Below are 26,448 nucleotides of genomic sequence, written 5' to 3'. Positions count from 1 at the left end.
GAAATGCCTCTCCCATTCAAAGGCAGCAGTTCGCCCAACCTACCAAACAACAAAAGACTTGCCCAAGTTCGTCTGCAGTGTCATAAAAAAAATTTAAGGCCAACAAACAATATTATGAGCAATACAAAACGTTCACGGATGAGACCATAAATAAGGGTGATGCAGAGCCTGCCCCTACAACATCAGAAGGAGAAAGGTACCACTCTTGGTAGATGCCAAGAGTGGTACCTTCCACATCTTGGCATCTACCATCCCAGAAAACCAGATAAGTTCAGAGATGTTTATTTTCTTGTTTCCTGTTTCTGCGTCATATCCTTTGTGTTCGCGCTGCCCTCCTCAGTTCGCGCCGAGCTGCGCTGGGGAGAGGTACGTGTACAAAGCTGTTTTCTGGTTGTATATTCGAAATGTCTTAAAAAGTATGTTTGTCAAACCATTCTAAGCAAGTGTCAAGACTGCCCCCCACTTTATACAGAGCCAATATTTCGCTCATTCCTAAACCTGGCCGAGAGCCAGAGGTTGTTTCATCCTACCGCCCAATTTCGTTGTTACCTCTAGAAACCAAAAATCCTGGGAAAATTCTAGCCAATAGACTCAAAGAACATATAGGTTTAATCGTCCATCCGGATCAGACTGGCTTTATGCCAGGTAGGCATATGTTTTTTAACCTGCGGCGTCTTTTCAATATTTTATATTCAAATCATTCAAATGAATCCATTGTTATTTCGCTAGATGCACAACGTGCATTTGACCAAGTAGAATGGCCTTATATGATGTATGCTCTCAAAAAATTTGGTTTTGGACCCTTGTTTACAGAATGGATTGAAATAATTTATTCACATCCAACTGCTTCCGTCATTACTAATCAGAATATCTCCTGTCCCTTTGCTATTCATCGCGGTACACGTCAGGGCTGCCTCCTCTCCCATTTCTCTTCGCAATCATTATTGAACCTCTGGCCGCCAGCATTAGGCAAAACCCCTTAATATCCCCTATTGAGATGTTTAATTGTAAACATCATATTTCGCTGTATGCTGATGATATACTTTTGTATGTCTCTAACCCACGGAAATCGCTGTCTCCTCTTTTGACAATGATCAACAGTTTTGGCAGTTTCTCAGGTTTTTCTATTAATTGGGACAAAAGTGAACTGATGCCACTTACCACAGATGCTGATTTGGTATATTTGACGTCCACATCGTTTAAGATAGCTTATGACTCCTTTACATATTTGGGCGTGTTGGTAACAAAAAAAACAGAACATCTTTTACGGCTGAATTGGCAGAGTAAAATTCTTCAACTCAAGCAGAATATTGATTTCTGGAAGACGCTCCCACTATCCATGGCCGGTAGGATCAACGCCATTAAAATGGTGGTGTTACCACAATTCCTTCATTTATTTCAATCTGTTCCATGTTTTATAGGTGTATCCTACTTCAGACAATTAGATTCTATTATTATTCCCTTTATTTGGGGCTATAAAAGAGTCAGAATTTCCAAAAAACACTTATGTAAACCAGGAATGGAGGGTGGGTTCTCCTTACCAGATTTCAAGCAATATTACTGGGCTTGCCATTTATACATCCTGGCGTGGTGGAGGAAGGGCCCACTCCCGTCTGATGTGACCTGTCCTACCTGGTTATCTTTAGAGCGTCTGCATTGTTGTAACTCGTCTCTACCTGCCCTCCTTAACAGCCCCATTAAAGTCAGTAAAACACTCTATAGTCTCTATAGTTTTGTCATTGGCCATACTATCAGAATCTGGAATCAGATACAAAAATTTATAAAAGCTCCGGAGGTTTACTCTGACACTCCTATCTGTGAAAATCACTCCTTTGCACCAGGTCTCAGTGACTCCATCTTTCGGATGTGGAGAATGAAAGGCGTCAGTGTGATAGGGGATCTATATATTAATGGAACTTTTGCGTCTTTTGCACAGTTATGTTTAAAGTATAATCTTCCCCCGTCGAGTTTTTTTTGTTATCTGCAGGTTCGGGACTATGTTAAGAAAAATTTATCGGATTTTGGAACTTTAACAAAACATAAAACCCTAGAGGAAATAAATAAATTTGATCTTGTCAGTCGGGGGGCAGTGTCTCACTTTTATAAGATCTTTAATAATATATGTGTAGACACAACCAGGGTTAAAAAGGCATGGGAGGTTGAGTTGGGGCAACAGTTATCTGAAGATCTATGGGAGGAGGGTTTGAAAAGTATTCAAGAATGTTCAGTCAATGCCAGACAGAATCTCATACAGTTCAAAACTATTCATAGGCTCCATTATTCGAAGGAGAAGCTGAACACTTTCTTTCCTAGTGTGTCTCCAATTTGTAATCGTTGTCGGGTTGCTATTGGTAACTTGACACACTCCTTCTGGTCATGTGTTCAGCTTCACTCATTCTGGAAGAAAATTTTTAATTTTTTTTCAACAGCTTTTGGAAAAAAATGGGATCCAGAACCTCTTATTGCCATCATCGGGGTCTCTAGTGCTTTACAACCAGCCACTAAAAGTGAGAAAAGGGCTGTTTTGTTTGGTACGGTGATTGCTAAAAGATTGATTTTGAGATTTTGGAAAAAGGACTCTGTGCCCACATTTGATTTGTGGTTGGGAGAACTAGCAAATACTCTGCATCTGGAAAGACTGAGATACTATAACGAAGATAAGGTCAATGTGTTTGAGAAAATATGGGACCCTGTACTAAAATTCCTTCAATGAAAAAGTGTTTATGACAAACCCGTCACTGTTTAATACCTGTTTAATCCTTTGTCTTTTCTTTTTTCTCGTGCTTGTGGAATGGTTTGGATCAATTTGTGGTGTTTTCATCATGTTGTCTTGACTGTGTAAGTGTTATATGATGTGCTGTTTTGTGTGGGTAAGGGAAGGGTGGGGATTTGATCCTTTATGTTAATTTTTGTATATCCATTTTGAAAATTTAATAAAAAAATAAAAAATAAAAAAAAAGTATGTTTGTCAAACTCACAAGTTGTTATATGTTGTTCCCCAACTGTTTTATGTTAAGTGCAGCACTGTACTGGGTATTTAATTCCCACGTTAATTACATTTATTGAGTTTACCTTACCAATGTGGTTATTTTTGTTCTTTTGATTGGTTAAGGTGTCCGGGAGAGCCAGAGCCCAAGAACTGTGCTGACATTATTCTTGTTTTAAACAGGTATGTGAGTTGTTTCAAATGTTATATTAATGTATTTGTGTATTTTCATGTTATAATGGGCAGATTATTTTTGTTTGGTCTTATTTTTAGTTGTCTTGACATTTTACTTTATTATTTGTGAATGTCAGAAAATTTTGATTTGTTTTAAACAGTCCTGTTAGTTCGCGCCGAGCTGCGCTGGGGAGAGGTGTGCGTGGGAAAGCCAGAGCCCAAGAACTGTGCTGACATTATTCTTGTTTTAAACAGAATAAACCTGCCCTGCTGCAATACACTCCAGTGTCTTCGTCTGCTGGTTCCTTTTGCCTATCACACACAACGCAGAGTACGTACTACAGATGAGTCGGATCAGAGCAGCTACACCTGCATCTATGTGCGTCCAGTAACTCGGCAGCAGCTGCACGCTGTTCAAAGCATGAACAGCCAGTTAAGGCTTTTTAAAATTCCTTTGTAAAACTTAGATGGCAAGTCCACTCAGTGATGTCCGATCTAGTGGACTGGACATCACGTGACTTACTGTGCGTGGCAGTGCGCCACATGCGCTGTTGCTTTGCATTGAGTCAGAAATATCGGTGGTCGGGGAAAATGACACAATCAAGCAAAGAATCTGAAAAAGGGACGCAAAGTTTCAATATTAATTGTCAACACTACGATAGCAAGATAAGGTCCAGAGGAATCTCATTTCACAGGTCAATAAAAAGGTTTAATTAAAGAATATATATAGAAAGTGGAGATTAGGTTAGTTATGCTTAGGATGACCAGACGTCCTCTTTTTCCCGGACATGTCCTACTTTTCAGACCTAAAAAAAATGTCCGGGGGGAATTTAAAAATCGTCCGGGATTTTGGTCAAATGCCTCAAAACACATTACATAGCTTACAGTGCATTGTGATTACATTGCCACTCCGTTCCACTACTCCATTCCAGGTTTCTTTGTATGGCAAAGAAATCGGTAGCACATGTGTGTCCGCCGATTCTACACCCCGCAACAAAAAGAGAAGTGTCCTACTTTTCAGAAACCCAAATCTGGTCACCCTAGTTATGCTAGCTTAACTTTTATCACATTAACTTGTACTCTTGCTGCACAGTGTTACATGCTCACATTCGCTTCCGTCTCCTGATTGTTTGTTTGTTGTTTTTATTTTGGCACCTTTGACGGTTCACTGGGTGGGCGGGGCTCAGCCAGCCCAAGTGTTTGTGGCTGGGCTGATCACACCTGAGACTGATGAGTGATGCGTGGCGTGTATGAAGCTGCTGCAGCAGCGGAGTTTTGGTGAAAAAAAAAGAAAAAAAAAAAAAATTGAAAGTACGGTGCGGGAAGGTTCTGGAAGGAAAGGAGTAGCCTACCTTCACCTGGGGACGGATCCACCCAGAGGGCAGCGTCGGAGGTTTTGGCTGGGATGAAGTTTGTTTTGATTTGCTTCTGGAAAACCGGCTGGACACTAAAGAATTTTAGCACTGGGGAGTTAACGCCTGAAAAGACCAACCACCGACAAAATCACGAGTGGTGCGTGTATAGGAAAAGAGAAAAACGACATATTTAAAGACAAAAATAGGAACTATTAAACAGAGCAGCTGATGGACGAGGGGTCGTGAGGGCTGCCCTTCTCAACGGATGTCAGCTGGTCGAGGAACTCTGACCGGACATCTAAGGTGAGCCCCCACCACACTGTGTGTTCCGTCAGGTGCTCGTCTTCTTTTCTTTTCTTTGTTCGTTTTGTCTACATCAATACGCACTTATTATTGCGGCCCTACTGTCCCGTAACCAGTACAGAATAAATAAGAAGAACGAGCCAGGGTGAGAGCAGCGGTACATAACAACAGTTCGGAGTATTTCGGTTGAATTAGCACCAAAACAAGGCGACCCACATAGATTTTGTCTCTGTCATAAACAGGTCTTTAAATCAGCTAATCAACCACCTCGAGTGTTCGCTTCCTAATGATCACAAAGTAAAAAATTTAAAACATAAATCTGCAACCGACAGAATGTTCTGTTTGGTGGTTTTACTTGTTTTGTGTGGGAAATGTTTTTGTGGGTTTTTTTTATGTTAATTCCTGATGCACTTGAACTAATCTCTGCTCTGCGCTCCCGAGGTTGTTTACTGGTTGCCATGGCAATCAGTGTGACGTTAAGCTCACAGACTCAGAAAAGACTAACCCGGTCACCAATTTTTCTACGTTTTTCCTGGACAAATTGCATCATTTGTTCATAGAACGTGGCAATAATTCAGAGCAATCATCAAATAGTTCAAGTTCCACGTTGGGGACAATTGGGTGAAATTTGGCAGGTTTTTGAATATATTAAAGCTTCCATAAAGCAGCACTTTTTGTCAGAAAAATAATAAGAAATCTTGTGATTACAATTAAATACACCAGTGCAAGAAACTGTTTTGCTTTGTTTCATCTGATGGACTTCATACTGTTACGGCTGCAGTGGGTCTCTGCTTTTTCTCCTTTTAGGATCCTGGAGGCAGGCCTTCTGCAGGTGTTATGTTTTTCCCTGATTAGTGCTCTGCTGCTTTAAAAGCTGTCATGCTGCAGCAGTCAGGAGGCTTGGTTTTGTCGAGATTAACAGTTGGCTAGTCTCAAGACTACTGAGCGAAGGCTACAAGGGTCGAAGTCGTGAGGAGGGTGGTTGGACGATTGTGAGCGCGGCAAAACGAAAACGTATATTGGAGTTGGAAAAGGCGGATTTGGCATAAGCTGGTATGTGAATGGTTCGGATGGAAATGGAGACAGGAAATGAGGAAGATATGGATTTTGAAGGGTGGACGCCAGTGGGGAGAGGAAGAGGGAGAGGAAGGGAAAGACAAAAAATAAACGAAGGAAAGAGTATTAGTGATATTCAAGGAAATAAAAGAGAACTGGAAGGAAGTAGCTCTGAAGAAGAAAGGATAGTGAGAAGGAAAGTTGTGAGGGAGGAAGTTAAAATAATATTAAAACTAAAAAATGAAGAAGAACAGAATAACATCAGCCCCATAGTGGTGTCAAGAGAAGTGAAAAAGAAAATCGGAGATGTTGAAATGGTGAAGATATTGAGAGATGGAAATTTATTGGTAGTTTGTAAAAATGAAGAACAAAAAAATAAGGCTTTAAATGTGGATAATATATGTAAAAAAAAATGTGTTGGAGAAAAAAATAGTAGGCGAAAATAAAAAAACTAGAGGAGTGATTTATGGGATACCTCTAGAGGAATATCTTGAGAAAATTAAGAAGAATATTACAGGAGGACAAGTGAATAACTTGAAGAGGTTGTCAAGAACAATAAATGGAGAAAGAGTAGGAAGTTTGTCAATTCTCATTGAATTTGAAGAGAAAGATTTACCACAAAACATCAAAATAGGTTATCTCAGTTTTCAGGTCAGACCTTGTATCCCTCCACCACTTCGTTGTTTCAAATGCCAAAGATATGGACACATAGCAGCAGTTTGTAAAGGGAAGCAGAGATGCCCAAAATGTGGTGAAGATCACAAAATAGAGGAATGTAAAGAAGAAGCACAAGAAAAGTGTTGTAACTGTGGAGGGCAACATAGAGTTACGTATGGAGGATGTGAGGTGAGGAAGAAGGCAAAAGAAATCATTCAGATTAAAACAACCAAAAACATTAGTTATGCAGAAGCTGTTAAAAATGTGAAGGAACAGACAACAAGAAAGAGTGAACAAACAGTGAATCAAATCCCACAGCAAAGCAAAGTGCAGTTAGAAGAAAATATCACAGTGTCAGTAGAAAAATTAATATTATTTGTAGCATATGTTATCAACTGCACTGACCAAGCCAAGCATAAAACTGAGAAAATCAAAATAATAGTGAGAGGAGCAGAAAAGTTTTTGGGGTTTAAAGAGGGATCATGGGAGAACATAAACAAAAAGCTGGAGGGGGATGGGAGACCAGGACCACCAGCTGAAAATAATTAATGTTAATATTACAATGGAATGCAAGAAGTTTAATTGCTAACGGACAGGAACTTAAAGGTTATGTTGATAGTCTTGAGGAAAAACCAGAAATTATTTGTGTTCAGGAAACATGGTTAAAAACAACATTAGATTTTGTGATTAAGGGATATAATAGTGTAAGAAGAGATCGACAGGAGGGAGGGGGAGGAGGATGTGCAATATTTATAAAACAAGGGATACAATATCAGGTATTAGGGAAGGGAAGGAACTTGAATATATAGTAGTTGAAATATGGGAACAAGAAGGTAAATTTAAAATAATAAATTTTTATAATCCATGCAAAACATTATCAATTGAAATAATGGAGGAGTTAACTGCATATTTGGAAGGGAAAGTAATTTGGTGTGGGGATTTTAATGCAAATAGTACATTATGGGGTAAAAGTAATGATAAAAATGGAAAAGTTATAGAAGAATTAATGGAAATAAAAAATCTTGTATGTATTAATGATGGGAGGGGAACAAGAATTAATGTAAGAACAGGGATGGAATCAGTTATTGATTTAACAATTGTTTCAAATGTTTTAGCTGGTATTTGCGAGTGGTTCATTGATAAAAATACAACAGTAGGTAGTGATCATTATCCCATTGTAGTTAAGGTAGGATTAAATATAAATAAGAATATAAAGGTAAATAAAAAACTGAATTTTAATAAAGCAGACTGGATTAAATTTAGGTACTTGAGTCAAATAAACTTAGAGAAAGTAGATATGACAAGGGACATAAATGATGTCAATTTAGGAATTTGCAAAATAATTATGGAAGCAGCAGATAATTCAATAAAGAAAACAGGATGTAGAAATGATAAGAAAATGATGCCATGGTGGACAGATGAATGTAAAAAAGCAATAAAGTTAAGAAATAAAGCATTTAAGGTATTAAAAGGGAACCCTATTTATAAGAATTTAATTGATTATAAAAGAAAGCAAGCAATGGTAAGAAGAACTATTAAGAATGCAAAAAGAGATTATTGGAGGAATTTCTGTAGTACAATAGGAAGAGAAACCAAAATAGAAAAAATTTGGAAAATAATTAAAAGAATGAATGGCATAAAGAAAGAGTTTGAATACCCTATATTAAAAATGGATAATATAAATATAGTAAGAGATGAAGATAAAGCTGAAACATTGGCAAGAACATTTAGTAAAGTTTATAGTTCAAATAATATAAGTGGAGAGGGAAGGAGAGGGAGAGAAAATACAAAACTTAAATATAAAGAGTTATTAGAGAATGTTGAAGAAACAAATAATTTGTTAAATGTTGAGTTCACAAAAACTGAATTGAATTCTGCACTCAGGAAGACAAAAAATACAGCACCAGGTAAAGATCAGATTTGTTATAGAATGATAAGACAACGTAGTGGAAAATCAAAAGATATATTATTGCAATTATATAATAAAATTTGGGAGGAAGGAAAATTACCAATAAATTGGAAGGAATCAGTTATAATACCAATAGCAAAACCAGGAAAAGAAAATTCAAACCCAGGAAACTACAGACCAATAGCTTTAACATCCAATTAATGTAAAATAATGGAAAGAATGATTAACAATAGGATGGTTTATTATTTAAATAGTAAAGGAGATATATCAAAGTACCAAAGTGGTTTTCGAAAAGGGAGGAGCACTAATGACCCAACGTTATGTTTAGAACATGAAATTAGAAGAGCACAAGTAAATAAAGAAAGTGTGGTGGCAGTATTTTTTGATATAGAAAAAGCATACAATATGATGTGGGTGGAGGGATTATTGATTAAACTATATATGTTGGATATTAAAGGAAAATTATTTAAATGGATTAAAGACTTTTTAACAAATAGAAAAATACAAGTTAGAATAGGGGAAATGTATTCAGAAAAATATAAAGTAGAAAATGGAACTCCGCAAGGAAGCATTATAAGTCCTTTACTGTTCTTAATTATGATAAATGATGTGTTTAATGGGATTGGAAAAGAAATAGGATGTTCATTATTTGCAGATGATGGAGCGGTCTGGAAAAGAGGGAAAAATGTAGATTTCATTGTAAAGAAATTACAAAAGGTTATCATTGAAATAGAAAAATGGGCGTTGCCATGGGGATTTAAGTTTTCAGTTGAAAAAACAAAAGTAATGATATTTACTAAAAAAAAAATAAACAAGGAAATAAAATTAAAATTATACAATCAAGAATTAGAACAAGTAAAGTGTATAAAATTTTTAGGAATATGGTTTGATGAAAAACTAAAATGGAATATACATATTCAAAAAGTGGTTGATAAGTGTAAGAAAATCTTAAATATTTTAAGATGCTTGGCTGGCAGTGACTGGGGAGCAGATAGAAAATCAATGAAACAGATTTATACTGGAATGATAAGATCTAACATAGACTTTGGTTGCATAGTTTACAGTTCAGCAGCTAAAACACATCTGAATAAATTAGACATAATTCAACATCAGGCATTAAGATTATGTACTGGAGCATTTAAAACCACACCAACAGCTGCAATAGAAGTAGAAATGGGAGAAATGCCATTAGATTTAAGAAGAACAAAACTAGAAATAAATTACTGGTTAAATTTACAAAGCAATAAACTTGATCATCCAACTTGGGAAATTTTAAGTCCATGTTGGGAAAAAGAAAAGAAAGAAATGAGGAGTTTTGGATGGAATATTGGAAATAAAATAAAAGAATTCAAGATTGATAGTTTAGAAATAAGTCAAACACCAATGTCAATAATACCGCCATGGATTTTACCAGAAGCAAATGTAGACATGTCAATAATAGAAAAGAAACAAGATAAATCTTACATGGTAGATAGATATTCAGTACAGATACATTTAAACAATTATTATCAATATATTCAAATTTATACAGATGCGTCAAAAATAAATGGAAAAATAGGAGTAGCTTTTGTGGTACCAGAATTCGATTTAAAAATAGGAAAACGGAGCACAGATGGGTTATCAGTTTACACAGGAGAAATGTTGGCAATATTATTAGCTTTACAATGGATAGAAGAAATAAAACCATTAAAAACAGTGATATGTTCAGATTCAAGCTCAGCATTGTTAAGTTTAAAAAATATTCAATCAGATAGTAGGATGGACATTTTATTAGAAATATTTCATATATTGTTCAGGATACAAAATATGGGTCTAATAGTTATATTTGTGTGGATTCCAGCACATATTGGGGTAGAAGGAAACGAGACGGCAGATAAAATGGCAAAGAGGGCAATTCATAATCCTATTAGTTTTGCAGTTAAAATAAGTAAATCTGAGGGAAAGAGTATGGTTAAAGAAAAACTGATGGAAAAATGGCAAAAAAGGTGGGATGAAGAAAAAACAGGAAGATGGTTTTATAAAATTCAGAAAATAGTAGGAGAGAAAAGAAATGGAAGAAGAAATAGAAAGGAGGGAAGGGTGATAACAAGATTAAGATTTGGGCATACAGGACTTAATTATACACTTTTTAAAATAAAAAAGCATAATAATGGAAAATGTGATTACTGTGACAAATATGAAACAATAGAACATGTTATGGTAGAATGCCATAAGTATGAAAGAGAAAGAAGATGTATGAGAAGAGAGTTTGAATGTATTAAGGAAAAGATTAATTTGTTAGATATTTTGAGGAAGAATTTGTGTGTGTGTGAAGGTGTGCATGATCTAGAGGGGTGGATTATAAAGATATGTATAAAAATGGATGAGAGTATGTATGCATATATAAATATGAAATTTATTTATTTAATTTATCTATTAATAGTATGTGTAGGAGTATACAAGTATTTATATAAATTGATAGTCCATCTCGAATCACACTCCATACCAGCAAGTGGCGGTAATGCTACTTAAAGTTTGTTGCCAACCGCCAATAAAATCAAGAAGAAGAAGAAGAAGAAGAAGAAGAAGAAGAAGTCAGGAGGCTTTTTCTCCTCTCCCTCCTCAGAACCCCAGTTGGTTTGGTTTGGACCTTATGATTGAGTTTTGTTAGGTTTATTTTGCGTTTGTTTATTTCTAATTGGTTATGGGTTTTGTATTAATCTGTTTTGGCTTCTTATTTCAGGTAATCTCTTTTCAGGTTTTACTTAATATAATTTAATAAATTTCATTCTTTGATTAACTCAGAAAATCCTTGTGTGGTCTCCATTAATGTTACCCCACCAAACGAGCCAGGTGGACGTAACATTGTGGGAGCTCGTCCGATTCATGTGGACTAATTATGCTTAATTGGCCTCATTGTTGGTCTTCAGGTTGCAGTTACATGCCCCTGATTTTGGTTTTCCTGTGTTGCAGGTTGTTTGTGGGTTTTTGGGCTATTTTAAGGTCTTTGGAACCTTACTAGATTTTGGACATTTTTTGTGTTCCATATGTCTGTTGTTGGAGGTCCATGAGGATTTTTGCTCTTTTGTTAGAGGGGGGGAGAGAAGTGTCTTTGTTTTGTGTCAGGTAAGTGCTATCTGGTGTTTGTTGTTTGGCAACTCCATTTTAGACGACCCTGTTTATTATTTTAGTTTGTTATTTTTGGGCTGGACTCTGGGCTGAGGGCACAGCCGTGGTTTGCTGCCTGACAGGTTTTGGCCTGGTGGGATTTGCTGCCAGCGGTATCTTGGTGCTTCAAGTGCCTTGGCTCTTGGAGGAAGGCCTGAAGACTAGGCTAAGATTAGTCAGGGTTTTGGTCACTTAGTTAGCTGTAGGTAAATGGAGATTTGCCTTTGGTTAGTACCAGTTATGCACTTCCTGATTGTTGGTTAAAAAAAAAAAAAATTAAATAAAATAAAAAACCTGAAAAACAAAAAAAAATTTGTATTTTCTGATTAGGTTGGTTTGTTGGATTATTTTTGTTGGAAATGGATACTGTGGGTTCTTTTTTGGCTTCCCCAACTTTAGAACTGTTGGAAAAGCTTACTAAGGAGCAGATTCATCAAGTAGCTGAACACTTTGAAATTGACCTTGGAGCTGCAAAAGGATTTAAAAAACCTCAATTAAGGAGTTTCTTAAAAGACAAACTTGTACAACTAAATGTCTTTACTATTTCTCTTTCAGATGCTGATGTGTCAGATGTAACTTCCCGGGGCATAGATTCTTTAACTGGTGCTTCAAAGTTGGACGATGACTCGTCAGGTCCAACAGTATCTCAAGAGTCTCAATTAAAGTTTCAATCTATGAGAACTGAGTTGGAAATGCAGTTTGAGGTGGAAAAATTGCGGCTAGCACATGAGCTTGAGGAAAGAAAACTAGCTTTACAAGAAAAGAGGCTAGCGCATGAACAAGAAGAAAAGAGGTTAGCACATGAGTTGGAGGTTAAGAAATTATCTTTGGAAGCTGAGCGCTTGAAGTTGAGGTCTGAGGGCAGGTTAAGTGGTGGATCTTTTAATCTGTCTCAAGGTGGTGATGGGTTTTCTGGACATAACTTGGTTAACATGTTGAAGCTGGTACCCAAGTTTAATGAACAAGATCCTGATGTGTTTTTCTCTTTGTTTGAGGACATGGCAGAGGACAATGAGTGGGGTGATCTCGATTGTTCCATTCTGCTGCAAAGTGTGCTGGTGGGTAAGGCCCAAGAAGCTTATGTTTCATTAACTTCAGCTGAAAGAAAGGTATACAAATCTGTTAAAGAAGCTGTTTTGAAGGCTTATGAACTGGTTCCTGAACATTACAGGCAACAATTTAGGAACTGCAGGAAGGCTGAAAAACAGACAAATACAGATCTAGTCAGACAACTAAACACCCAGTTTTATCGTTGGTTATCAGCTGAAGGTGTGAAGGAGTTTGAATCCCTTTGTGATTTGATGGTGTTGGAACAGTTCAAGACCATTATTCCAGATCGGGTTGCCACATATGTTAACGAACAAAAGGTAAAAACTGCTGCTAAAGCTGCTGTCTTGGCAGATGAGTATGTTCTGACCCATAAAACTGTGAGGGATTACAATTGGAAAGGCAGCTATAGCTTTAAGGAATCTCATCATGACTGGTTCTCTGGTAAGACTGGAATGGAACCTACATTGAAATCTAAAGCAGACTCTGTTTGTAACTATTGCCGCCAGAAAGGACACTGGAAAAATGAGTGTCCTCTGAATACCAAAATTAAATCGGCTAGGAGTAAACGAGATAATCAAAAACCTGTTGCTTTAGCCAGCGTTTCACAGTTGCATTCAGTGGAGTCTACACATCCAGCTAAAGTTGAAAGTGTAAGACCAACTGTTTTGGCTGCATCTGTTGACTATAAGTTTTTTTCAGAACTGACTGATACAAATCCCCAGATTTGTGAGAAGGATGTCGGACAAGACTATGCACCTTTCATCACAAATGGGTTTGTTTCTTTGAGTGGCAGTTCAGATAAAGTGGCTGTGAAGATTCTACGTGACACCGGAGCATCGGAATCTTTCATATTGGAATCTGTTTTGCCATTTTCTCTTTTATCTGATACTGGTTGTAGTGTCTTAATTAGAGGTATTGGGTTGGAGACTTTCTCTGTGCCTCTTCATAAGATCTACTTGCAGTCAGAACTTGTACAAGGAGAGGTAACTATAGCTGTTCATCCTTCTTTGCCTGTGGAAGGTGTGTCTCTCATTCTAGGAAACAATCTGGCAGGTGGACGTGTGTGGCGAGATGTTGCACCCTCTCCAGTGGTCCGAGCTTGTCCATCCGTTTCTGTGTCAGACGTATGTGCTCGAGACTTTCCTGAGGCTTTTCCAGCTTGTGCAGTAACTCGTGCCATCACTCATTCTTTGGCTGATGAGGACGAGTCTGGTAAGCCTGGTTCTATTCTTGAGAAGACTGCCTGTTTGCCAACTCTTCCTGTTCCTTTGTCACTCAGTGAGTTGATTGCAGCCCAGCAGGAGGACACAACCTTAGCTGCTCTGTTTGACCAAGTCCAGGCAGCTGAACAGGACACAAAAGTGTCAAGTGGATATTTTCTACAAAAAGATCTGTTGGTACGTAAATGGTTGCCTTATAGTGACAGGGAAATTGTTGGTCCAGTTTATCAAGTTGTTGTTCCAGTCAAGTTCAGAAACCTTGTTTTGAAAACTGCTCATGGAGAATTGTCTGGACATTTAGGAGTCAATAAAACTTATAATCGAGTTTTACGACATTTTTATTGGCCACGTCTAAAAAAAGATGTCGCTTATTTTGTGAAAACTTGTCACACTTGCCAGTTAACTGGGAAACCTAATCAGACCTTGAAACCAGCTCCACTTTTTCCCATACCGGCTGCTGGTAAACCTTTTGAAAACTTGATCGTGGACTGTGTTGGCCCACTGATTCCTTCAAAGTCAGGATCTGTGTATTTGCTGACAGTTATGTGTAGAAGCACTCGTTATCCTGCAGCCTATGCTCTGAAAACCATTACGACAATCGGTGGTCAAAGCTTTGTCGAATTTCATTTCAGTGTTCGGAATTCCGAGGACCATTCAGACAGACAGAGGAACCAACTTCACTTCACGTATGTTTGCTGAGATTTTGAAACAACTTGGTGTAGTCCATCAACAAAGCAGTGCTTATCATGCTCAAAGCCAGGGGGCGCTAGAGCGTTTTCACCAAACCCTGAAGGCATTGTTGCGAGCATACTGCACAGAGTTGAGTAGAGACTGGGAAGAAGGTCTGCCTTGGCTTCTTCTGGCAGCTCGTGAAGTTGTGCAAGAAAGTACAGGGTTCAGTCCGAATGAACTCGTGTTTGGACATCAGGTGCGTGGTCCTCTCGCTATTCTAAAATCGAACTTGGAGAGTTCTGATCCACCATCAAACTTGTTTGACTACATTAATGGTTTTCGTCGCAGACTTTTCTTGGCTCGTAAACTAGCCTCTGAGAATCTTAAAAAGGCTCAGAGAAAAATGAAACGATGGTTTGACCAAAAATCTGAAAGAAGAGTGTTTCACCCAGGAGATAAGGTGCTTGCCTTACTTCCCATTCAGGGTTCACCATTTCAGGCAAAGTTTTACGGTCCATATTTTGTGTTGAGACAGGTGTCTGAACAAGACTACATGGTTTCTACCCCAGACCGTAAACGACCAACTCAACTGTGCCATGTAAACTTACTAAAGCCTTATTTTGGTCGTACTCTGGAGGAAAAAGATGTGAAGGCAGTTGCTGCTTCTGTGAAAGTAGACTTGAGCTGCACAGCAGGATTAGATGAGGATGTGCAAACTCCAGATGATGCTGTGTTTCAACCAAGACTTAAGAACTCTGAGATATTGTCTAACTTCCAAATATTATTGAGTCATTTGTCTACGGAAAGAAGTGAGCAGTTGAAGCAGTCAATTTTGGATTTTCATGTTTTGTTTAGTGACATTCCAACATGTACTAATTTAATTGAGCATGATATTGATGTGAAAGATGCGCAGCCCATCCGTCAACATTTTTATCGTGTTCATCCTGAGAAAAGCAAGTTTTTGGAGACAGAAATTCAGTATTTGCTGGACAACGGCCTGGCTAAACCATCTTGTTCCAGTTGGGCCTCACCATGTTTGTTGGTTAAAAAACCTGACGGTACTTATAGATTCTGTACTGATTACAGGAAATTGAACAGCATTACAAAACCTGACTCCTACCCGCTTCCCCGGATGGAAGATTGCGTTGATCGTGTTGGAACAGCGAAGTATGTGAGTAAATTTGATTTGCTCAAAGGTTACTATCAAGTACCTTTGTTCGCCGAGCTCAAGAGGTTTCATCCTTTATTGTACCATCTGGATTATACTCTTACACTGTAATGAGTTTTGGTCTTAGGAATGCACCTGCCACTTTCCAGCGGTTGATGAATCAAGTAGTGGCTGGGTTGGAAGGTTGTGCTGTCTACTTGGATGATGTAGTGGTCTACAGTGACATTTGGGCTGAACACATACAACGCATTCGAAAATTGTTTCAGCGTCTTCAGGATGCTCATTTAACTGTGAACTTAGCAAAATGTGAGTATGCAAGAGCTACAGTGACTTATTTGGGAAAAGTTGTTGGGCAAGGACAAGTAAAACCAGTAAGAACTAAAGTCCAAGCTATTGATAGCTTCCCTCCTCCTACCTCAAAGAAGGAGCTGATGAGGTTTTTGGGTATGGTGGGTTACTATAGAAACTTCTGTCAGAATTTTTCTACTGTAGTTGCTCCATTAACCGACCTATTAAAAGCTAAAGTCCAGTTTAAGTGGTCTTCAGCCTGTCAGAAGGCTTTTGAAAACATCAAGTTTCTCTTAAGCACTGCACCTGTTTTGTCTGCACCAAGATTAGATCGGCCATTCCAAGTACAGGTTGACGCAAGTCAAGTGGGTGCGGGAGCCATTTTGTTGCAGACTGAGGAAGGTATTGACCATCCAGTCTGTTTCTTTTCTAGAAAGTTTAATCAACATCAGCTTAATTATTCAACTATTGAGAAAGAGGCCTTGGCTCTTATTTGGGCACTGCAGCACTTTGATGTGTATGTGGGCGGGGGTGCGTTTCCTGTTGTGGTGTATTCGGATCATAACCTTTGACCTTTTTGCACTCCTTACAGAGTCCAAATCAGCGGTTGATGCGATGGGCCTTATTTCTGCAACCTTACAACCTTGATATTCGGCATATTCGAGGCACTGACAACGTACTGGCTGATGCATTGTCTCGTGCCATTGATGGACCAGAATAACAAGAAAGATGGTTACAGAGGTCCTTGTTGGGATCCTCTGTTTAAAGGGGGGAGGTGTTACGGCTGCAGTGGGTCTCTGCTTTTTCTCCTTTTAGGATCCTGGAGGCAGGCCTTCTGCAGGTGTTATGTTTTTTCCCTGATTGGTGCTCTGCTGCTTTAAAAGCTGTCATGCTGCAGCAGTCAGGAGGCTTTTTCTCCTCTCCCTCCTCAGAACCCCAGTTGGTTTGGTTTGGACCTTATGATTGAGTTTTGTTAGGTTTATTTTGCGTTTGTTTATTTCTAATTGGTTATGGGTTTTGTATTAATCTGTTTTGGCTTCTTATTTCAGGTAATCTCTTTTCAGGTTTTACTTAATATAATTTAATAAATTTCATTCTTTGATTAACTCAGAAAATCCTTGTGTGGTCTCCATTAATGTTACCCCACCAAACGAGCCAGGTGGACGTAACAATACTAACGCTGAATTTGCACACTGAGACCTTCAGACCATTTTTCATGCTATGCACTAACAACCCAGCTGGTTCTACTCTTCAGCATAGACAAATGCATTTTATTTCAAATCATATTTTATCCAGTAAATTTGCAATAAAATAACTGATAAATCCTCATTCCACAAGATCACTGGGATGGACATTCAATTCAAAATAAATTCTTACTATTGTGTTGTAAAGTAGAAACTAAAAGTTTAAAAATTGTTAATTTTGGCATAATTTCTTTTATTTATAAGAAATCCATATCTCTTTTAAGGCAGCCCAGAGACAATCAAAGTAATGCTGAAACTGAATATACCTGAAGATCCTAAAATAGCCCTCAAGTTACTCTATTTATCCATGGGCTCAGAAATTCCCACATGGCTGAAGAAGAGAACACACTGCTTAGAGGGAGCCGCCATCTTCAACACTTCTCTAATGTTTTCGAACATCCAACTCTGAAGGTTTGCTGTCAAACAGAAAACAGCTTCATTAGCACCGTTAATATTTAAAGCTCATAAGAAGCAAAAAAACCCCTAATATGGCTGGACTTAAAGTTAAAGAATTTGTTTTTCCTCATTCACCTGAGGGCTAACTGCTGAGTCAGAGATTAAAAGCAGAGTTTCCTGGAGGAATCGCTCATGATATTTCAACAGATTGAAGCTCAAATTAGTGACTGATTTAAAATCATTGGGATAAGTAAATCACTGTATGACCTGGAAATTTAGCAAAGGCCTGAAATAAAAATAATAAAATATGCCTTGCAGTGCTTTGTGAAATTTACAAAAGTACGTGAGATCTGAGGCTGTAGATCTGGACAAGGCCGTCCAGAGTTCCACTCCCATCCTTAAACTTAATAACTGTTTAGTAACATTGGACAGCTTTTGAAAGTGATTGGTCTGCTTAAAGTAAGACCGCAGGGTCTTAGTCAGGTGTAAATATGTACTTTGACTAGACCAGTCAAAAACGTGTGTTTCATCCATTCAAATGATACACTGATGGTCAAGAATGGTGGTAGCAGTGTGATGATTTAGGACATATTTAAAGAAACCAATGCTCTCTAAATCCTGAAGGACAATGTCTGAATTTTTTGTCCATCCAAAAATTCCACATCAGCTCAACTCAGAATGGCTCAAGAAAATGTGAAGTTTTAGAGAACTCTAGTCAAACTTTGGATATAAATTTACCAGAGGTCAATAATGCAATTCAATTTAGTTATATAGAATCAACTCTTTGCTTTATTGCTTAATTCCAAGTCATAAAAAAGAAAAGTAATGCATCTTATTCCTCGTTGTGGGTAAAAAGAAACAAAGAAACATATATACATCCACTTGTACATAAATATATAATACACATAAATAAGAAAAAGACATTGTCTGAGTCATCAAGAACGTGTTTAGCTCAAATGGAGAGGAAGAAGGACAAACTTATTACTCCTACTCCATATTTACAAATGTATGGTTGACATTCTAAAAATTGGAGTGATGGTGGTGATGGTTAGAGTTCACCCTGCAATTGGTGGGTTGCTGCTTGGAGCTCTGCTCCACCTGCCTGTCATTGTGTCCTTGGGTTAGACACCTCACCCACCACCTGGCAGGGGTCAGAGGGCATGGAGGAACTTTTCAAAAAGGCCACTTTAATTTGACCAAACATACATTCCAATTGATTTTAGTTATCAAACAGTATATTGAGTTTATAATTCAAATTTATTGGGTTAAATAGCTTGTTGATGCTGAACATGCTGTGAAAATCAGTGGTTGAATTAAGACAATTCTGCACAGAAAAATGTCTCCTTTGGCCAACAATATTGCTGTTTCAACAATTGCTGCTTTTTCTGATCAAAATCAGCTCATAAAGTAGCTTCTGGTTCCAAACCTGCAGAAATCCCTTTCGGATGTTTCCAGGTGAGTAGACTGATCAGCGCCTGTGTCTGTTTCTGCTGTGATGAGCTGCTTTAACTTGCTGGCAGTTTGTGTGCTGCTTTGCAGTGGAGCTGCTGTTGGAGCAGCAACTTTTCCGGGATGATTTCCTCCCACTGGATCAGGCCTCCAATATCATAAGAGATATTTGCATACACACGCTGCACCTCTGGAGCAGCCTCTCACCAACCACAGTGGGCAGAGTTTTCTGCAGACCTCCTTATGTAGGATTAGCTGAATGAGAAACTAGTTAAATAGTTGTCCAAATGCCTGTCTCATTAAAGCTGCTGCTGCTGACACAAAGCTTCTATAAGGGACAGATAAACCTTAATGAGATGATGATTATCATCTGGTCCAGTCACTGGTGGTTTTCACGGTGCTATGCCTGCAATATCAGAATTTCACCACAGGCTGAGATGTGGATTAAAAACAATCAGAAAGACAGATCAAATCTTGGATAAGTTTTTCCCTCTGAACGGGGAAACACTGTGCAGCAGCCTACTAGACACAAACCAAACATCTGTTTTACCTCACACAATAACAGCAAACAACAAAGATTTATCTCAACAACGTTGTCTAAAATATCTGGGACAAATTTATCCACAAGAGGCTGCAGCAGCTAATGTCTCTCTCTCCATGTGGAGGCACTGTGTGTGTTCACGTGTGTGTCACTTGTCATCAGTTGTTGAGTCTGCTTGGCTGCTTTTCCGCTCCAGTAGCTTTACTCATTTGATTCATACTTACTCTCTTTGAGGAACTTATGCAGGACTTTCTGAACAACAGAAACATTTTGTGAATTTTTTTACTTGCCCTCTGACACTGGTATACATTAGACCTGAAACCCACCCACATGTGCACACACACACGTGCACGCACCCATGCATACACATGCATACATGCACACACACAAGCCCACTTTCTCACTATTCTCTTTACTTCACTAGGAAACTGCGAGAAAGTCTGTGTTCATACATCTTTGACGGGAACCTTTTCTGTCACACTCAGCAGAAGTGGAGGAAAACATAAATACTGTCTGCATGACTCATTTGTCTTGATTTTAATCAGCGTGTCAATTTGACCCAGAACAGAATACATGTCTTAAGTTCAATTGGAAAGATCACCCCTCAAAAAAAAAACAACCCAAATGTAATATAATTTATTTTTTTATTTTTTTATTTTATTTTTTTTTTTTACAAAAGATCAACTTCAAGGAAATTATTGTTTTTTGTGTCTAAGTTTTTTTTCAGTGGACATAAAAAAATTTTAATTCCACTTTTTATGTCCAAATGACTAAATGAGTAGGTTGTCATCATTGATCCTTAATTTATGAGAAATAAAAAAACCATTGTTGCACAAATATTGATTAAAAATGGTTTGTATTGGAGTTAATAATCGGATACAAAAATCCATCCATCCATTTTCTGTTCACCCTTGTCCCTAATGGGGTCAGGAGGGTTGCTGGTTCCTCTCCGGCTACGTTCCGGGCGAGAGGCGGGGTCACCCTGGACAGGTCACCAGTCTGTCGCAGGGCAAAGATACAAAAATGTATTATTTAATTAAAAAAGGCCTAGCCCCAACCCTAAGGCCTTTGAAAACTAATAAATTGTTTAAATTATGATTTCTAGGCCAGTTTAATTTTCGTCTTGATTTTGTCAAATCATTTCTTTTTATTTTTTATTTCTTCTTAATTTTAATTTTTTCTGTCAAGAGCATATTTCCAAATGGGACCAATAAATGTTTGAAATAGGCTGAAAATGAGCTCCCATACGGGAGTTCAGCTCTGATGGAGGTCAGCTTTGGTCACTACACTGTAAAACATTTGAAGGTGGTTTAACTTGAAAATAAAAGTCTGCCTTGAAAATTAAAGTATGGTAATTAAAGTTTATAAAGTTGATTTAACAACAAGATACAAGTTGTCTAAATAGTTTTAGAAGTTGTGACAATTCATTAATCTTTACTTGTGAGTTTTAACTTAGTGCTGCAATTTAAACCAAGTACATAAACACATTTCATTGTACTTCAATTGTATATTTAAAAAATTACACATTGAAAGAAATTTTGTTGCAAGGCTCCAATATAATAAATAAATTAGTAGTAATAAAAATATCGATATAAATGTAAGCAATGAAAGATGAAACTGATGACTGTTTAGTTTCCTTATGGCATGAGGAATGATGCTGTTGTGGAATCTGGTTGTTCTGCATTTGAAGCTGCTGAACCTGTTCCTAGAAGGCAGCAGGAGAACAAACTATGCTGAGGGGGGAAGGGTTCTTTTTTAATCGTCCGAGCCCTGGACAGGCAGTGACTGTAAGCTGTGTCAACGATGGAAGGAAGCTCAGTCCCAATGATTTTCTCAGCTGGCCTCATCACTCTCTCCACACGTTGCCAGTCAGGTTTTGCATGATCCAAACCAGACAGAGATGCTGCTGGTCAGTATACGCTCTAGTCCCTCTGTAGAAGGTGGTGAGGATGTGAGAAGGGAAGTTTGCTCTTCTTATCCGATGTAAAAAGTGCAGAAGTTTCTGAGCTTTCATCACCAGACCAGAGATTTGGAGGAACCAATTAAAATTATTTTTATTTTGTTGTGTTTTTGGATTGTACAGCACTTTGTATCAACTGTGGTTGTTTTAAAGTGCTTTATAAATAAAGCTGGTATGGTATGGTATGGGTCAAAGTGTCAGTGATCTGTATCCCCAGGAATTTAATGTTCCTTACTTGTTCCACTGCAGCATCATTGATAAGAAGTTGTGTGACTTGGCTGATTTGTCCTGAAATCAACAATTTATTTTGTTTTGTTGACATTCAGGATTAGATGGTTTGCATCACACCAGTCCACCAGACGTTTCACCTTCTCTCTGTTGTCGTCCCTGATGAGACCCGGCATTGTTGTATCGTCCACATACGTAATGATGTAGTTCATACTGAACCTGGCTTGGCAGTCATGGGTCATCAAGGTGAAGAGCAGTGGACTCGGTACACAGCCTCAGGGGGAGCCAGTGCTGATGGAGATGACCCTTGAAGCATTTGGACCAACCCTGACAAACTGGGGTCTGTTTGTGAGGTAATCCAGCACCCAATTGCACAGGGGGTGTTGAGACCAAGGGGGGCTAGTTTGCTCACCGGGTGCTGGGGGATGATTGTGTACTGAATGCTGAGTGGTAAGGCCAGAAACCACATTCGCACATGAGTAGTCTTCTCCTCCAAGTGTTTCAGGCTCAGTGTGGCGGAAACGACGTCTTCTGTGCAGCAGCTGGAGCGGTATGCAAACTGGAGTGGATCAAAAAAGGAGGGAAGTTTTGAGATCTTGTGGTCCTTCACCAGCCTCTCAAAACACTTCATCATGATGGGAGAGAGTGCAACAGGGCACTGGAATGATGATGGCCATCTTGAAGCAGAATGCAACGACAGCACAGCTCAACATGCAACACAGGATACAAAAACATGCAAAATAACTCCTCCACCTGTCTTTTTTCTTTTTTTCTTTTAGCTTTTTTAAAGAGCTAATCTAAAAGCTCTAGTTGATTCAACTCTTTGAGGTTTGACAAAATTAATAAAAAGTTAATGCAACTTGCTACTGTATGTTTTTCTTTCACAAACTCACATTTAGTTTCAATATCTAAAACTCGCTAAATTTATTTGACTTATGGAGTAGAAGATAGGAGACACAACTAAATGCAGTTCAAATGTTTTACAGTGTAAGAGTCATCTGGTTCCTTTCTTGGGCATTGTGTGGATACTACAGAGGAAACACACACACATATATAATCTTGCCCTTCAGCTGCACTAAGCACCATTGCATGTGTGAGGCTGTGAAGTGAAGTCTAAATCAGCCGGAGCCCAGAGGAGGTTGTCATGGGATTCTCCATGATTGATCCGGGTCATCGATCGCTAATCAAATTCTCCCTGAGTTCGTGTGTGGGTGCAATGATGGCACAGGATACAACACTTCCCTATATATAAGGTCATGATGGTTACCATGGAAACGCATCCAATGGGCACCCACAACAGACTGATAACATTTGGCCTATATACCCATCCTCAGCCGATAACACGGGATGATTTCTCTCTCTCTGTGTGTGTGTGTGTGTGTGTGTGTTTGAAATATGGTTCATAGCTGTAAGGAAATATATAGAATTGGACATTTAAAAAAAAAATCTCTTTTACCCTTCATCTTGACTGCCGGGTCAAATTGACCCGAACAGTATCTATGTAATATGTAGACGTGAGGGGGGGGGGGGAGGGGGGGGGGAGGGGGGGGGGTGCAAATGTGTGAAATGAATATATTTTCAAGTTATATTTAGGGTGCACCTACAAAGACAAATAGAAAAAGTTTCATGCAAAAAACCAAAAAATAAAAAACAACAACAAAAACTTACAACTATTTTATAAAAAAAATTCAACTTTAAAACGGGTCAAATTGACCCGCAACATAACAGGAGGGTTAAATGTTAGATTTTGAAACGAAACTTCCTGGAGCAGAGTCTTTTATTTTGAAAGTAAGCCCCCATCTGCCTGTGTCTGCCTGGTTGACGCATCTCTCCTTAAACTCCGGGACCTGAACGCCGCTCCGCTCGGACCCAGACCCATGGAGGAGCACGCTCGCTTCTAACTACACTTTACCGTTTAAGTAAAACTTGTACCTGATCATACACCTGCTTTCTTTTGTCGCGTTCTGGTTCATCTTTGTCATCCTGCTGACGGACTGAGTTTGGATACTGGCAGAGGGGCGGGAGGAGGAAGCAAAGGCGGCTGACGGCTCTCAGATGGAGCACCGGGCTCCTGGATCTCAGGGCTCACGGCGAACCGGGAGTGAGTGAAGCTGGTGGGTGGACTCTGCTCCCCGGTAAGAAGCACTGGCAAAGTTTTCATCGTTTTTACTGCTTTTATTTGTACTTTTCTTGCACTGAATGGGTCGCACAACAGAACATTTCTGGATGCGATGTCGCTTTTTGTCATTTGCGTTCCCTACAGAATGGATTTTTAGAAATTTCAAGTATATGCAATAAAATTAGTCTTTGATCTAATTACGGAGAGGCTGCTTGGGTGTATTGACTGCCTGAATCATGGAAGTATTTAACATTTAGTTTTGAAATAATGGCTTTAATTAGAACCAGAATCATCATTTCATTCCATTTGTCTGACAGTTACGTCATAAATGTCAGGCTTTCTGAAAGATATAGATCCCTTTTTTGGATATAAACAACTGTCATTTTTGCAGATGTGGATATAATTTTTATTTTTATTCAGCATGACACACTTTTCAGCTCCTGCTTTAAAATTTAAGGATGATAACTGATTGCAAAATTATTCCACATTCCTAAAATAAAAGTTTTGTTGATGGTTAAAGATACAATATTGTGTTTTGGAGAGTTATATCAGGAGAGAATTTAATTTCATCATGGCCAGACTGTCAGCAAGGGTGGTTTGTAATGCATTTCAAAAATAATTTTCAAGGCACATCAGCCCATTTTCAGGTAGAAGAAATGACTTCCTTTTTAATTTTTTTTGTTTAATTGATGTTTACCCAACAGTTACTATTGAATAACAAAAAAGCTCTCAACTGTGCAGCCCTGGATTCCTTTCATTGTAAAAGCTGAGTTTTGATAGCAAACTGAGTGAAAAAGGAGGGATAGTGGTGAATACAGTCTCATTATTTTCATCAGAGATGCACACACAGATGGACTCCTCTTTAAAGTCAGAGCTGACTTGCCAGCTCTCCTGTTGGACGTTTTACACAGATGCCAGAGGATGTTGCCCTGTGCCGTTTTGTCCAAAATAGTTCAGATTTTTGTTCTAACTTCTTAAAGTCTTTGTATCTTTTGGAATGAGGATCTCAGGGGACCCATAAATGATGGAAAGAGCATTTGGCGGATCAAACATGGGCAGTGTTTGCTATGTGTGTAACCATGGCAATGTGGGTGTGTTGTAGCATGTTCCAACTGATAAACATTTGAAGGGATATTAAAAGTAAATGATTCCAATGTCATTCAGTTTGACATTTCCAGGATTATTTCAGTGCTTAGTGGAATCTCCATCAGTACATCTAAAAATGAACCATGGGCTGGAGTACCTCATCAATGTCAACGCAGTTCATTTTATCCTAAATTAGCAGTCAGTGAAAAATGATACCTCTCATCATCATCGTCCTCATCATATGAGCAGATTTATGCAAAAGCTTTCAGTTTTATTCATTCTTTCACTTTTATGTATTTTGGGGGGATTTTATGTGATAGAGGAAGACAAAGTGCTACCTATTTCCGAAACAAAACTAAAATAAACTTGCTTAGGTCCAGCAAATAAATTAATTGTCCCAGAAACTAATAACATAAGAATGGAAGTACACCCTCTCAAAGATCAATAAACACATTTCTAAAGAAGATTTAACAATGGAGCTGGAAGATTATAGGTATCCAAAATAACTAAAACAAAAGAAATAAAATGGATTATAAAGATTCTGTAAGTAATCATTAGGCTCAGACAGAGAAAACAGGCAAAACTGCCAGTTAGGACTTTAGTGAAAAAGTGTAAACTTACTCCAAATGTTACAGCATTTTTCTAAATGTTGGCTTTTCAATTAGATGAAAGGGCAGCATTTATTTTGCAATTAAGCAAACTGTAATGTGCACTTTTTTTGTGCTGACCGTTTTGTATTTTATTTGTGGATTAGACATCTCAGTGATTAGACTGTCAGGAATCTGGAGACAGGCTGACTGGTAGGTATTTGTTTTTTTTTTTGCAACCTGGAAAATCTGCAACGGATGATTACCTGTGAGGGGTCATCGCTGTTGCTTCCATTGTGTTGATCACAACACAGTGGCAGAAAACTCATGCTTTCCTCTGTCACTTGCCAGAAAAAAAACCAACCCAATTATTTAACTTAACTCATATAATTTATCATGTGACTAATTGATTTATTACTTATTGTGACAGGCCTAAACATGCTTACAAAAAAATCTGAAAAGGTTGTTGCATTTGTTTTCAGCTCTTCATTTCTGATAACCCTTAGTGAAATAAATGCAATAAATGCTTTCCACATGTGATTTAATCTTGAGGAAAAACAGAATTCTTTAGTCTCCAAACTGCATCATAAAGACCATAGAACCCAGGAAAAAGATACACAGAGGCAACATCCCAAGACTTTAACATTTCATGGAACATTGTTCAGTCCATTATCTGAAAATTTGGTATTTTGTAACTGCAAAGCACCAAGAATTGGCCAGGCACAAACGGCATCTATCAAAGACGATGGGAAAAGGTCCATGGTAACTGTGGAGGAGCCACGGAGCCATAGCTCTACTGACAGGTGAGCTGTTAGTCTTGGACTCCACAAATCATGGAGCTCAGCAAGAAGCC

The 26,448-nt window shown here is 38.4% G+C and overlaps 2 protein-coding genes across 4 annotated transcripts in view; both read left to right on the top strand.

Moving 5' to 3' along the window:
* Positions 1-4,519: 4,519 nt before the first annotated feature.
* LOC122829855 (voltage-dependent T-type calcium channel subunit alpha-1G-like) overlaps positions 4,520-26,448 on the top strand; it is a 174,154-nt gene continuing 152,225 nt past the window's right edge. For 2 of the 3 annotated variants that reach the window (XM_044114742.1, XM_044114741.1), the window contains exon 1: positions 23,632-23,938. Coding sequence is in view for 1 of the 3 variants with exons in the window: in XM_044114740.1 (XP_043970675.1) it covers positions 4,781-4,818 (38 nt within the window). In the remaining 2 variants the exon portion in view is untranslated. Of the gene's footprint in view, positions 4,819-23,631; positions 23,939-26,448 lie in introns of those variants that run through there. The other variant, XM_044114740.1, reaches the window with a different exon arrangement.
* LOC122829856 lies at positions 14,546-17,100 on the top strand. The gene is made up of 2 exons (XM_044114745.1): positions 14,546-15,700; positions 16,578-17,100. Exons 1-2 carry the CDS (start codon positions 14,546-14,548, stop codon positions 16,704-16,706), a joined length of 1,284 nt encoding a protein of 427 aa, XP_043970680.1. The 3' UTR covers positions 16,707-17,100.

The sequence above is a fragment of the Gambusia affinis genome, linkage group LG04, assembly GCF_019740435.1.
Source record: "Gambusia affinis linkage group LG04, SWU_Gaff_1.0, whole genome shotgun sequence".
NCBI lineage: Eukaryota > Metazoa > Chordata > Actinopteri > Cyprinodontiformes > Poeciliidae > Gambusia > Gambusia affinis.
This window is presented reverse-complemented; position numbering and strand designations above follow the sequence as displayed.

What these genes read in the sequence shown, in the direction of transcription:
- LOC122829856 (XM_044114745.1), top strand. Translation starts at nt 14,546, where the DNA reads ATGTTTGCTGAGATTTTGAAACAACTTGGTGTAGTCCATCAACAAAGC. An exon ending in GTGTTGGAACAGCGAAGTAT is followed by an intron (nt 15,701 to 16,577) that starts GTGAGTAAATTT and finishes CACTCCTTACAG; the next exon opens with AGTCCAAATCAGCGGTTGAT.